A 14866-nucleotide genomic window follows, 5' to 3' on the forward strand; every position below is an offset into this window, starting at 1 on the left:
GCAAGAAAGGGAACCCAAGCAGGGGAGTGGAAGAGGAAGAAGCAGGCTCCCGGTGGAGAAGCCCGATGAGGAACTCCTTTCCGGAACNTGGGGGGGACTTCTCCTTCTCGTCATTCTGATGAAGAGAGATTGCAGGGTTGTCCAGAGCCCAAGTGTTGACTGGGACCCAGGCCGTGCGCCCTTGTTTTATAGAGATCTTAGGGATGTGGGCNTCTTCCTTAAAGATTTTATTTATTTATTTGACAGAGAGAGACAGACAGTCAGCAAGAAAGGGAACCCAAGCAGGGGAGTGGAAGAGGAAGAAGCAGGCTCCCGGTGGAGAAGCCCGATGAGGAACTCCTTTCCGGAACTTGTGATCACACCCTAATCCGAAGACAGGAGCTTAATGACTGCGCCACTCAGGTGCTCCGGGTTGTGGGCTTCTTGATTTTTCAGCCTGCCTTCTGGGGGAGGGGCCTGCTGGCCAGTACTCAAAAAACCCTGTTTGGGTAGAGTCTCCGTGTCCCCTGCAAGAGGGGATGGGGATGGGCTCCCTGTGAGCGGGTATTTCCGGGCTTTTGTTTTCTGGCGGCTTTTCCTGGCGGTTTGCTATGCCTCTTCTGAGAGTCAGAGCAGCAGCAGCTGAAATTCAGCCTATGTCTCAGAACAGAGGGATCGCAGATCGTTCTCTACTGGTGTTCTGGGCACTTTAACTCTGTTTCTGTTGGTGCTGCTCAACCCTGCAGCATCCCAGGCTGTGCGCCCCACATCCGGCGTCCCAGCCCTCACTTCCAGGGCCGGCGTGTCTGTCCTTTGTGTTTCCAACCCTGCCAGCCGCCAGTCGCCAGCCGCCCCGCGCGGGCTCCTGGAGCTCCCGGTCTCCGTCTGGTGTCTCGCGGGTGCTGACCCGAGTCCTCCTGCTCCCCCGTGCAGGTGGTCCTCCAGCCGCCAGCCGCCAGCCGCCCCGTGCATGCTCCCGGAGCTCTCGGTCTCAGCCTGAATCCAGTGAGCACACCGGAGCTCCGGAGCTCCGTGAGATGCTTGGTGGCGCACGCTCCCGGATCACGGACTCAGTCTGCTGTTTCCAGGGTGCAGGTCCGCCCGTTCCCTGGTGCAGGTGGCCCGCCAGCCGCCCCGCGTGCTCCCGGAGCTCCCGTTCTCAGTCTGCTGTCTCGCGGGTGCCGTCCCGAGTCAGCCTGCTCCCTCGTGCAGGTGGCCCGCCAGCCGCCAGCCGCCCCACGCACGCTCCTGGAGCTCCCGTTCTCAGTCTGCCGTCTCAAGCATGCGGGTCCACGGTCCGTCCGCTCCCCCATGCAGGTGGCTACCGCTTCCCGGCGCTCTGACACGGCGGCTCCCTCCCCCTTCTGTTTATCTTCCGATATCTGTGCGCGGTTTCATGGCTCCCCGCTTCGTACCTCAATACTCAGCACTGGAGATGTTCATTTGTAGAGATCCAGATGTATCTTCCTGCATCTCAGGCTGATTCCGTGGGTTCCTGCTGGTCTGGTACCTATCCAGCTCAACTCAGGGGACCGGCTGAAAAAGGGGTCCCCTACTCCTCCGCCATTTTAACTCCCCCTCCTATATATTTTAGGTATTAATCCCTTATCAGGTGTATGGTTTCAAATATTTTCTCCCATTCGGTAGGCTGCCTTTTCATTTTGTTGACTCTTTACTTTGCTGTGCCGCTTTGTCGTTTGATGTATTTCCACTTGTATTTAAACAGGATCCCCAGGGGATGTGGAGTCATGTTAAAGCAGGAGAAGCACAGCTCAGGACGGAAATAGTGATGGGTCTAGAGTGGTTCTCCTGAATTCCCACAAGACAGGACTTTCAGAATATTTATATTCATAACCAGATAATATACATGCCCCTGTTTCTGAATTATTTGTTTATAATACTTAAGAAGAAACAAACAACTATCTAAGGGAAAGAAGTATAATTCTTCCCACTCATTATGATGAAGATGGTTTTATCAGTTGCTTTCTTCTGGGAGAGAGTCCAGGGAAGATTCAAGAAGAGATGAATAGAAGGCTATACACCATCTTTTCTACAGTTAAAGCGTCCAGAAAAGCCAAACAAATTTTAACCTCATTTCCCCAATGATTCTGACATTTTGCAATTTCTTTATCTCCTTGTAGTTTTTTTCTTCTTCGGCACAATGGTGCATATATCTCTGAAAGCTCAAGAAATTAGCCATAACATGAGTTGAATAATCTCCTGCCTAGTGACGTTTTATATGTCCTTTGGGGACCACATTAGAAAGCAATGAAATCCCAAAAAGGGATTATGGGGGCATAATCAAAAGAGTGCTTTAAATTAAATAGTTCTTCTAATTCATTTCATAGAACAATGGGCATACAGAAATGTTGGCAATAAAGTTTAGCCATTATATATTGTATTACAAATAAAAATATTAATGTTGTAAACCAGAAGTAAGGGCCTAAGCTTTTATCATTAGGAGGAAAAAAATCTCACAAATAAAATGAAAACTTCATCCCCTAAAATAAATATTGGAACATAAATGATGATCTCACATGACAGGCGAAACTATTAAAGCTAAAAAATTTTAAAACTTAATCAAATAGAAAATGACTATAATGGGATGCAATAGGAATCCTAACATTTTATTTATTCTGTAAAAAAATGCCTTAATTTGCAAAAGCTCACTTATACCATAGCTTTTAAAATGCAATCTTAAAGGACACTGTAAATTTTAGGGAAGGATCATGTGGGGTGGACATAGAAGGTGAAGTTTAGAGGCTATTTACCAGGATAAAGGATGGAGAGACAACTGGACTGTTTTTGTTTTTGTCAGTGTGTGTATGTTCCTCAGAAGCTCTGTTCCTGCTGGTCAAGAATATAGAAACTTCTCTCCATGTAGATTCAACTATGTTATAAACAAACAAAATGTTGTGTTCTAGAACCATTTTTTGATCATATACTCTGAACAATACATCTTATGAGATGCCAAACTGAACAAGCTAAGTAAGTCCATAAAAGGCGAAACTCTGGGGTGCCTAGGTGGCTCAGCTGTTAGGCACCTGACTTCAGCTCAGGTCATGATCCCAGAGTCCTGGGATTGAGTCCCATGTCCAGCTCCCCACTCAGCGGGGAGTCTGCTTCTCCCTCTGACCCCACCCCGCTTGTGCTCTCTCTCTCAAATAAATAGATAAAAATCATAAAAAAAAAGGTGAAACTCTGACACGTGGTAAGATTTATTTATGAGATTGACTCTTATTCAAAAAATTAACATTTTTGTGCTATATTACTAATTGTCACAAGCACCCTTATTATCAAATGGTATTCCTGCCAGACAACTACTGGGAGGACAAGTTTTAGGAAAATTGAGGAAAGAACAACAGGGCCGTTAGTTGCACATGGGCCTTACCAAGTTCAAACAGCCAGAGAGGACTCTTAGCAACAGAATTTTCCACCCAGTTTGTAGCATGATACTTGGGCGGCTTTTCACATCAAAGCATTACCCAGTGGCAGGAAGTAACTGCTCAAACAACAACAAACGAGGTCACGAAGATCATCAGATTTATTGCCAAAGTGGAAAAAGAGGCATGATTTCCAGAGATGCCTCAATTAATGAAAAAGAAGGTAATTTCTTGAAAGCCTGGCAGTGGAGAGAAACCCACCAGTAAACATGACTTTTCCCTGCCCACATTTTAGCCCTTATTAGACGCCAAATTGCTTTAAAATCATATCTCTAGCAGACTCAGGTTTGGTAATCTGCCCAATTAATGAAATCTTGTTCAGCAGAGCATTCTTTATTACCTTTTAATCTTTTTGATTTCTTTTGCCTCCTCCCCCCAACAGAGCATGTTTCAACATCGGTCCTGAATCTATTTTCTCTTCAGCAACTCAGCATAAGCCTGGAGGGCAGCAGTCAGATTTCCTCACCACCAGGCCAAGGATGAAAGTTTAGAGGAAGTGATGCAGAACTTGAGAAATAAGGGTGGAACTGAGAGCTCCTACACTTCGTCCCAGATAGGCCACCCCAACACCAGCAGAGGTGGCCTGAAGGTTTCTCATCTGGCCCAAGGGATGGATTCAAAGGTAGCAACATGGGAACCAGCCTCACTCAAGCATCCCTCCAAGTATCTATCCATCCAATAAAAATGCGCTACGCTCCTAGGATATCCCTTGCTCAAGAGAGGAAGACTAAAATAGTTGCTGCTCACACAACATTTTCTTTTTCTAGCTTTTCCTCTCCTTCCATCTATATCAGCGGGTTACGTTTTCTACTGAACAAAACTGGGATTAATTTGTACATCCATTCTGCAGGAATTAGACCTAATCCCTTTTGCCACTCCATTTAAACTACCAGGTAGACATCAGCCAGTAATTGGCCAGACTCCAAATTTAATACACAGGCAGCCTCAGGGTAAGGACTTGGATGCCCATCTTCAGAAGTGGCTATCAGACTGAAATCAGTCATGTCTGACTATACATGTACTAGAAGCCATTAACAGCTGAGGCAATTTTTTCTTTTTGGACTCCGGTAGACTTATGATTATAAATAGCTTCACTTGTAACAAGATGTGGTGAGTCCAGAGGGAAGATTCCAGGAGGCTTAGGGCCCAGACTGCTTGGATAGGACATTGAGAAAATGACTAAATTGCTGTCTCCGTTCTGTCCATTAGGAGGATCAGAATATATATGACCAAAACACTGAAAAATGTGGGCTAGAATGAAAAAAGCCATGTGGGTTAAGTGTGATGAGACAAAACACACTTGAGTCGAAATCACAGCTCCAGCATGAAATGTCTTTATAAAAAATAAACATTTTTAAACATCTTAAAATGCTTTTAAACCTTTTCTTCAGTTTCCCTTTTTGGAAAATTAGAGATAATAATTGCACAAATATCCTAGAATGATCATGAACATCAAATGAAATAATTTATATCAAGCATTAGTGTCCAATAAAGGTTAAAAACAAAACAAACAAAAACACCTCCCACCCATAGAACTTCCTTTAGAGGACATAAGGTCATATGGCCCCTCTTCTAGCCTTCTTCATTAAGATGTTGTAAAGATCAGAAGAGATTTGAAGAAAAAGCACCTTGAATTCCTGAAAGGAAATATAGTATGCATTTGTAAAACATCAGTATTAGTGTCAAATTTATTAGTACGTACTGATGGATGCTGGTTTCATTATCCCAGTTCATTGGCTTAGAAGCCATTAGTTCACCCGACAGACATGTAAGCACAACACTATAGGGGACGGAGTGAGGACAGGAGGCGGAGGAGGGACAGACACTGTAAATACCAACATGAATCCCAAGTTATAAGCACTATAAGGATTCTCAAGTTCTGTGCTTATGTCTTATTTATAAATTAAACTTTCATTTTCCTTGCTTCGTTTTGGTAGTCAAAGCAGTTAAAATTCCTAGAAATACCCTTCCACCTTAGACCATAGCATACAAAATGATAGTGCCGTCCCCTGAACCGAGCTCCAAATGTGGAGACTGAAACCACTACAGGAAAGGCAGCTGCTAGCGTTGCACTGAAATCCTGTTGTAATCTTTGGAAGGAAACCAAGCAGGAAGAAAAGAAACTTTCTGTGTCTGTCTAGACTTCATCTCCTCAGAACCAAACCTCCTCTCCCAGGGCGATTGCAAGAGAGTGATAATTAGGATTAGCTACAAGGTGGCTATCGGCCAACTCCATGTCATAATCAGCCTGCACTTACTCCCATCTATCTCATGCCACCATCACTGTTTTCATCAGCTGCAAATCATGAGACAACAGCCTGAGAAACTAGCCAGCAGACTATGTTACATTCAGCTGTTCACCTTCACAAGGATCCGTCACAAATTCTGAATGATCTTCGGTGAGAAAGTGACAAGTCATTTCTAAACTGTCCTCAGCAAATCAATCTCTCTAGCTAATCACTAATGACACTTCAGTGGCTACTGACATTTGGAATGAAAAGTTCAATAAAAATGGTAAGTCTCCCAATCTACTACCATGGGAAAGAGCCATTCTAGCTATAACAAAGAGCTTCTAGTGAAATATCATCAAGTAATAAATGGTTCTGAAAATGTTTTTTAATAAGTATCTTGGATCTGGCATGGGTTAGCCCTGCATTTTCCAAAACGTGATAGCCATCCCATTAATAATATCCAAGAACATTCTATGTACAATGTGGATGAATATTTTAAAAAATGGTTATGTATTAATTTTAATATTTTAGAAGAATAATTCTACATTAAGCCCATGATTTCATATGCATCATTTATTAGCCTGAAGCCACAATAAAAAAGTTGATATGAAGAAAAATATTAAGTAAATACTAGGGAAGGTATTCGTGGACATGACAAAAACATATAGAGGTGGCACGGGAATGCCTCAGGCTGACGACTGTTCCTGTGATGGTAGAAGACAGAGTTTCCTCATCCTACTGCAGGTGGGCTAACAGAATGGCTGAACTCATCCTTTGTGATTCATTATGATAAACTAAGAGCTTCACATTGCATGAGCTGTTGCAGAAGGGCAGACGAAAACGGGTGCACTTGATTCTTGTGGTCATGCTCAGGAAGGAGACAAAAGCATCAGTGGACAATGAGGCATATTTATGGCAGCAAGTCCACATGAAGGTGCAAAAGTTTCCCTTGTGTAGACAACGTGGGGCAGGTCCTTCAGATCACAGTGCTCCTAAAAAAATAGACACTGCTCCCTGAGATTGGGTGCTGTGTTCTATGAATCTTTCCACATCCTAAGTATCTCCGTAATAGGTGCTAGGTAAATGTTTGAATAAATACCTATCTATATCTTAGCTCTGTGAATATTGCACAATAATATCATCCACAAAATTTCATATCTAGGTGCAAGGAAATTGCAGCTCAGGAATGACACCTACCTTGGGCACCATCTTCACGTGGAACAGTATATTTCGAAAGGAATGTCCATCGTTGGCCTGCAAGACTGCAACGTCAGATAGGCTATCTGAGCCGTCGTGAGCATAGTGGAGAAGGCCCCTGGAGAGTTCATCCAGCCGGAACTGATAGATTGGGGTTGCCGGGGACGGAAGCGTTTGGAGCAACTGGCCATGAAGGGGAGGATCAAGCACTTGGACCACCACGTCCTGCGGGTTGTCGTCATCTCGGATGTCGAGCAGCTGGGTGGTGATGGTTCCTCTCTCCCCTCTGCTAATACGGAGGGCCTCATTTCTCAGCACATAAGGGGCCTGAGGAGTTGAAGGGAAGGAGGAGGAGAAGTCATTTAGCAGGAAAGGAGAGGATGACCCAGTGGACCAGATACAGCTGTGCACAACCTGATAATTAATTCTATGCTTTTGAACGAACTCTCGAGGCTCCAGCAAAGTGCCAAACTGCGGCAGAGTCAAAGTATTTGTCGGAGGTGTGGGCAGTCGTAGTCACCAGAGCAAATGAGATCACTTCACACTTCTGGTTCCGGAGGCTTCTCAAGCCACGTCAAGGCCATCATATTCACCAGAGGCAACTGAGACAAGCTGCTTGTTTCCAAATCTCGAAGTCTCTGCTATCTTGACTTACACTATATCGCCTACAGTGTAACTGAAATCAGCCCCGAGTCAGGGATCCCAACCAGCTGTCTGCCTCCAAGAGAGAACAGTAAGAGGAAGGGAATTTTTGCACTTGTGTTGGGAGTTGAGCACTTGACTCCAGCTACAGTGCAGTATGCTGACTTGGGGCAACATATTTCTGATTCTTAATTCATGCAATATCTGGTCACAGCCAATAATTTTCTTTAAGCCATCGCATCCATATCTTGAAGGGCCCACCCCAACTCAGGTTTTGTTTATTTTTTATTTTTTATTTTTTTTAAAGATTTTATTTATTTATGCGACAGAGATAGAGACAGCCAGCGAGAGAGGGAACACAAACAGGGGGAGTGGGAGAGGAAGAAGCAGGCTCATAGCGGAGGAGCCTGATATGGGGCTCGATCCCTTAACGCCAGGATCACGCCCTGAGCCGAAGGCAGACGCCCAACCGCCGTGCCACCCAGGCGCCCCCCAACTCAGGTTTTAAAGCCTGATAGGATCGAGATCTGAGTCAGACAACCACCTGGTTAATTCATGTGGCAAATTTTCATGTTTTTCTTAGGATTATCAGGTTTCCCCTCACCAACTTGAGTAAGCAAATAAAATACTCTTTCATAAAGATAAAAGTTAATGAACCACAACAGAAAAAATTACCAAAAAAAAAAAAAAAGTGAGGCCAGAAGCCAAAGAAAACATTATCTTAGTTTTTTATATTGTTTGAAGTTGAACCAGCTACGACTTTTCTCAGCACATTGCCTTCTTTAATCCAAATGGCTTTCTTTTAAAACTACCCCTCCTGGCCTCCTGGAAATTTCAATATCTATTAAAGTAATGTCTAAGTAATGTATCATTGTAATAGCAACATAGTAGGAAGCTAGACGACAGCTACTCCTCAGAATTCCCAAGTGAGAATGCAAAATGTGTGATTCTAGATATGTGGGAATGAATGGCCCCTTGGATCCTGAATGAGGAGAGGTCAAAAGGTGATGTCAACATCCATAAATGGAAAAGATCAAACCAACTTGCATGAGAAAATCTCGGGGAGGTTCAAGACCATATTGAAATATCACAGGAATGTAAAGGAACAAAAACAAAACTAATTTCTAAAATCCCATTTTAAAAAATTTAAAATGAAAAAAGTTTCTCATATAATAAATAAAATGTAAAAATACTGTCATTATCTATTCAGTTGATTTGGGGAAGATAAGCAAACAAAACTCAGGGAACCATAGGAACTTCCTGTCTCAAATGAGAAAGGTACTTGCCAGTCAGTACCTACCCTAGGTCTCTAATTCACCTAATTAGACTAACTACATTAACACAAACGAAAAGGACAAAACAAAACTTCTGAGTTTAGGTACTGAGAAACTTCTACACCAGGTAGTCCTCAGACTTGATGTGGCCCTCTGGCCCATATTTACAGAGATAATATGTTTTTGGTTTGGGGTTGGTTTTTTATTGTTTTACATGCTTGAGTTTTAATTAAAACAAAATTCAAACTCTTAGCCCAACAATGAGGTCAAATGAACCTCAGATCAATTTCTACTCATCCCTCAACTTCAGTCACCCTTGAAGTAAGAATGCCATCAAGAAGAGCAGAGCTGGCCTGTGGACACCATTTGGGAGCCACTTGTGGTTATGTCCATATTATCCACAGTCCATGGTCTTTTCATGTTTGGAACGACAATTTAAAAAAAAAATCAGTTTTAAAACCTTAATCTCATGTCCTTCCTTGAATCATGACTAACACTCTAGTGAGGTCTGGGTATTTAGGTAGTCTCGGTTCCCATGCTGATATCCCACTCTCTTGTTGTTCACAACTTAAGACTATATCTATCTTCCTACTTTCTTTGCACATCCGAGCTGTTCAATCCCTCAAGCTCAGCTACTCAGACCATCTACTACTATACGTATTCCAGACACATAAGTACATCTTCACAGAGATGAGTGATGGGAACAGAAGAGCCATCACACCGAGTTTTATAGCATCTACCATGATTTCCTCAGACTTCTGTTTGGCTGATGACCACACCGGCACCTCATTTAAGTAGATCCTTAATAAGATGCTCTACCCGCTGCAATCTGACGAAAATATAGTCCAGCTACATGACAGATAGGCAAAAGTAGCTGAATATAATTTCATACCCTGAGAGAGAAATATTTAGGCAAAACAAACTCATTTACCTAAGATTAGGAAGGTCTTAACGATTGGACCAGTTTCAAATTATTCTGAAGGGCTGGTATCAGATTCAGTATAGGAAAGTAAGGCAGCATAAATCAGTGGTCAAGAACACAGACTTTGTAGCCAGATTTTCTGGGCACAAATCTCGGCTCTTTATTTATTAGCTATATCACCATAGACAAGTTACTTAACCTCCCTGTGACTTTAGTTTCCTCATCTGTAAATTGGGAAGAACAAGACCTCACAGGGCTATCATGAGGTTAAATGAAAAATACTAAGAATACTATAGACATATTAGCAATTAGTTGTTACTGCTGTTGTTCTTCACCACAAGTACTAAAAATTATTCCAGTGCTATTCCATGGAGAAACTGAGACTAGATTAATTTAGCTCATTTTTACTATAACTACTAGAAACCTTGATTCATGCATGTGACATTATTAATTGTGTAGTGTTGTTATTACCTGGGTTGAAAATGCTTGTATGTTGATCAGCTGTGGCTCAGAGAAGAACTGCTGGTCACTAATTTTCAGGGAAAAGTAACCTTTCCTAAAAGAAGTCCCCAAGAAAGGAATGAGAAAATGCAGTCATTAGTCTCTAGAAAAACAAAGATTAAAAATATCTTCAGCTTATGTGCATGGAAGAATTTAGATCAAATCACTGCAGTGATATCATATTCATATTGTAAATAAAAATAACCAGATGAAGATGAACAGAGTGACATACGGGTAAAACGACGGTGTATTCTCCAATCTCAATATAACATAACAATTACATAAACTTTTTGGTCTTGACTTTTCTAAAATGACTATATAAATTGTTGAAAACCCAGTTTTTATCCCAAGACAGGTTAGTAATATAGTGAAGGTTGATGGTAAAATTGGAGAATGGAAAGGAACCTATCATAGTCTCTGATTAGCTCTCAGCGATCCCCTCTCCCTGCAAACCCTCACTCCAACCTGTTTCCAAATCATGTGAGTGGGCCCCCATGAATGATTCTGCAATGTTTGTATTACCTGATTCTATCTACCTGCCCCCCATTCTAGCAACACACATACACACTCAGTGTGGACGGGACTAGGGGGAGATGGCTGAATATTCCCTGGAAATTTGCAACTGGCCTGAGAGCCCCCTTCTGACGATGCAGAAACCACAGTGTACCACGATGAGATGTGGGGCAAGCCTGTCTGTAGGAAGGAGGTAAATGAGGCCTTTGAGCAATGAGGCACAGAGACAAGAGGAAGCACGGAGTCCTGCTTCCCGTTCCTGGTTCTAGCTTCTAGGCTTATCCCAGAAGCCCAGTTGTCCTTGACGTGTTAGAGATTTGAGCCACATCTGCAATGTTATAACAAGCCTTACAATTTTCTTAATCTAGTTCAAGCTGACTTTCATTACTTGCAACTGAAGAGTCCTAATTAATAAAACAAAAATAAGGCTCATTCTTTGCTGTGGTTTTTACTTCCTGTAAGAGTGTTGTTTCAGGAGTTTCAGAGACGACTAGAAGGGAAGGTAGGAGTTGCCCACAGAACTCATGGTATGCTTGTAAGACGTGTGATTAATGCATTATGAGAGGTTTTGAATTCTGGTTGACTGTAGGGACCATTATTTTAAAGGTATTCTTGGAACTAACTACTGCTGATACACGAAAGAATGTGGATGGATCTCAAAAGCATTATGGCAAAAACCAGAAACAAAAGATTATATACTGTATGAGTCCATTCATATGACATTTCAGAAAAGGAAAAACTTAGTCTAAGAGTAAAAAGCAGATCAGTGGTTGCCAGAAACTGGGGGGAAGGGAGTAACAGTACAAAGGAGAGCTTGAGGGGTTGATGAAACTGTTCTAAACCTTGATTGAAACCTTGTGGTTTCAAGACTGCCAGAATGTATACATTTGTTAACGCTCACAGAACGGTACACACTTCAAGGTGGGGGATTTTATTGAACCCAAATTATACCTCAATAAAACCGATTTAAAAAAAAAAAAGTAATTCCTGTTTTCCCTCCCATTTCATCCTCCCCTTGATTTTCTGTCTCATTTAAATCCTGTCCCTCTTCACTCCCGTCTCCAGATGTCCAGAGAAAGCAATTGATGGAAGCAATGGAAAGAAGCAAGAACGGGTAGTTACTCCTAACCTACGGGGGAAAATGGCATTTTGGTGGCACTGAGGTTCGGATAGCTGCTTAGCATCCCAGCAATGCTGGCTTGCCACCGTGGCCGTGTTTGCACGTTGTCCTGTACTCCACAGGAGCATTCTGACCCCAAAGGAATCCAGTGCTAAAGAATCATGGTCAGGGTTTCACGAGGAAAAACAAAACCACAAACCTATACGGCAAGCTGCCCCTTTTGCATTTGTCTCATTCGGCAACTTACAGAATTTTCTTTTTTCATGAATCACTGCCAATCTTGTTTAACTCTTCTTTTGTTTAAATTTTTAGATAAAGAAAATCTGATGCTAAATTGGGTACCCCCAAAGTAAAAGGAGGGCTGCAAGAATTCTCTGCAAAATAGTCATCATTCTTTGTCCTGTTTGGGGTACAGAGCTGACTCTGGAAGAAAAGAGGTGATGAGAGATTGAAGAGGTGAAACAGACAAGAGGAGTAACTTTGGTTGTCTAGGGGGCTTTACGAACTTGACTCACTTTTCACTTGATTCCAAGGCAAAGGACTACAGGTACGGAGCTGTCTGTGTGTGTGTGTGTGTGTGTGTGTGTGAAAGAGAGAGAGAGAGATACAAACAATTAAGGAGTACACTTGAAGCAAAATGAATGCAGGATTTGGAGCATAAATCTCAAGAGTGATTCTATGGCATCAGACACCAGAGTTTTAAGTTCCATCTGAAGCAATATGTCTTGAGGATGGAAGTATGCCCAGTAGTCCCAGTATTACTCAGGAGGCAGAAATCATAGTGGCTAAAGGCAGGGTTGTGGAGTCAGAGAGCCAGGAATTGGAGACTTGGCCCTGCTTATACTCTCAAGGCCTCAGTTTCCCTATCTGTAGACTGGGAACATAAATAGACAGAGTTCCCATGAAGTGTTTAATACAATGCCTGGGTCATAGTCAGCACTCAGGAAATATCAGTTGTTCTTATTCCTATAAGATGGTCTTTAAAAAAAAAAAAAAAGATGGTCTTTTGAGGTCCTGGCTCGAACTGCAATAGAGAAAGTGGCATCGTTTTTCTCCCCACCTATCTCCTAGCCCAAACCTTAAAAAAAAAAAAATTCTCCAGTGGTGACAGTAGAAAATATTCACCGTGAATATTTCAATCCATTGCTAACACATATCGTCTACTCTGAATTATCTGCACTAACGAAGCACAGCCGGATGAAGGATAATCCACGAGGCTAATCTTTGGGGTGCATTCTCTGATTTCTGTTTAGCAGATTTACTTCGCTAATTATATGACTATTTGCTTGGGTTAGTGTTAACATTCAATTGCATTCCTGAAGCATATGTCAGCTGGGGTGAGGAAGACAGCCAGAAGTGTGCTAGGCATCAGAGGAAAACTGGATCCGGCTTAAAAATTAACCACAATCAATCCCATAAAGTGGATAATAAAAAGTTCTGACTCTTAGCTTCCCTCCCACTCTGGAATTCTAGGAACCATATACCACTTTGAAAATTATGTGCTCCGTCTTCTAGCCACTGCTCACTCCTAGTATATCACCCTAATGTTGAAGAAGCAGCTGTAGCAATCTGCATAGATAACCAGTTTTGGTTCTTCTGGGCCAAAAATACTGGGTAATTGTCCTAGGAACTTTCCTGTCACATCAGAGAATTACCCATAATTACGTGATAAAATGAAAATGCCTCCAACAGAAGCATACTCTTGGAGCGATTACAGTGAAATGATGACAGGCAGCTGAAAGCGTTGGCGTTTTTGGAGTATCGATCTTCCCCAGAGGAGAAGGGATAGCTATTGAGAAGCGGGGGCGGGGCGCAAAGCGCTGACAGAAGGGAGGCAGGAGGAAAACAACAGAGCACTGAGTCACCTGGGCTTTTCTTTGCTGTGCACAAAACGCACTTTTTTCTCATTCACATCCTTCCAGCTAAAATGGCCAGCCTTGTCGAGCTGAACCTCTTTTCCATTCCTTGAGAGCACTAGCTGACCATTGGTGGGAGTGCTCACAACATGGAACTGGAGGTCTTCCACCCTGCCATATTGGTCTTGGACATTCAGAAGGGGAAAATCCAGTGGCTTCATTGAACCAATTGCAAGGGTGAGAGAACCATTCACATGAAGACTAGGAGTGTATATTTTGCCTGGAAAACATATGAATACAAAGATCAGACTTGGTACATTAACTAATAAGGTTTTTTTTTTTAAGTAAATAGACTTGTAATGTTCATTCAGAAATGAGACTCTAGGCTATTGTACACCATAAGCCTCCTTCTAATCCAGTGATTCTCACCCTGAATGCCTATGAAAGTAACATAGATTCTCAGTGTTAAAATATAAATTTCTAGAAGAAAATACAGGATAAAATCTTAGTGATCTTAAATTAGGCAATGCTTTCTTCGATATGACACAAAAAGCATGAGAGACAAAAGAAAAAATTGATAATTTGGACCAAAGTGCTTCAGAGGACACCAGTAAGAAAGTAAAAAAGATAATCCATAGAGTGGGAGAAAATATTTGCAAATTATAATCTGAAAAGGGAGTTGTATCTGAAATATGTATAAAAAAATTCTTACAATGCAGTAACAGACCAGTAAACCAATTTAAAAATAGGCAAAGAGTTTGAATAGGCATTTTCCCAAAGAAGATACTCAAAGGCCAATAAGTACATGAAAAGGTGCTCAATGTCATTAGTTATCAGGGAAATGCAAATCAAAACCACAATGTGATACCACTTCAGACCCGCTATGAAGGACAGTAAAAAGTATTCCTGAGGACGTGAAGGAATTAGAAATCTTATTCATTGCTGGCGGGAATATAAAATGGTGCAGTTTGGCAGTTCCTCAAACAATTAAACAGAGCTACCATATGATCCAGTAATTCTACTCATAGGCATATGCCCAAGCGAACTGAACACATATGTCCACATAAAAACTTGTACGTGAATGTTCATAGCAGTTTTACATAAGAGCCCCAAAGTGGAAGCAACCCAAATGTCCATTAATCGGTGAATGAATAAACAAAATGTGGTATATCCATACAATGGAATATT

At 42.1% G+C, this 14866-nt stretch overlaps 1 protein-coding gene across 2 annotated transcripts in view; it reads right to left on the reverse strand.

Annotated features, from left to right (window-relative positions):
- FRAS1 (Fraser extracellular matrix complex subunit 1) overlaps positions 1–14866 on the reverse strand; it is a 414631-nt gene that overhangs the window by 133339 nt on the left and 266426 nt on the right. For both annotated transcript variants that reach the window (XM_034671646.1, XM_002912484.4), the window contains 3 exons: positions 13688–13958; positions 10160–10244; positions 6851–7177 (listed from right to left, as the gene is read on the reverse strand). In XM_034671646.1, coding sequence (XP_034527537.1) covers positions 6851–7177; positions 10160–10244; positions 13688–13958 — 683 coding nt within the window. The remainder of the gene's footprint in view (positions 1–6850; positions 7178–10159; positions 10245–13687; positions 13959–14866) is intronic.

The sequence above is a fragment of the Ailuropoda melanoleuca genome, chromosome 11 (assembly GCF_002007445.2).
Source record: "Ailuropoda melanoleuca isolate Jingjing chromosome 11, ASM200744v2, whole genome shotgun sequence".
Taxonomy (NCBI): domain Eukaryota; kingdom Metazoa; phylum Chordata; class Mammalia; order Carnivora; family Ursidae; genus Ailuropoda; species Ailuropoda melanoleuca.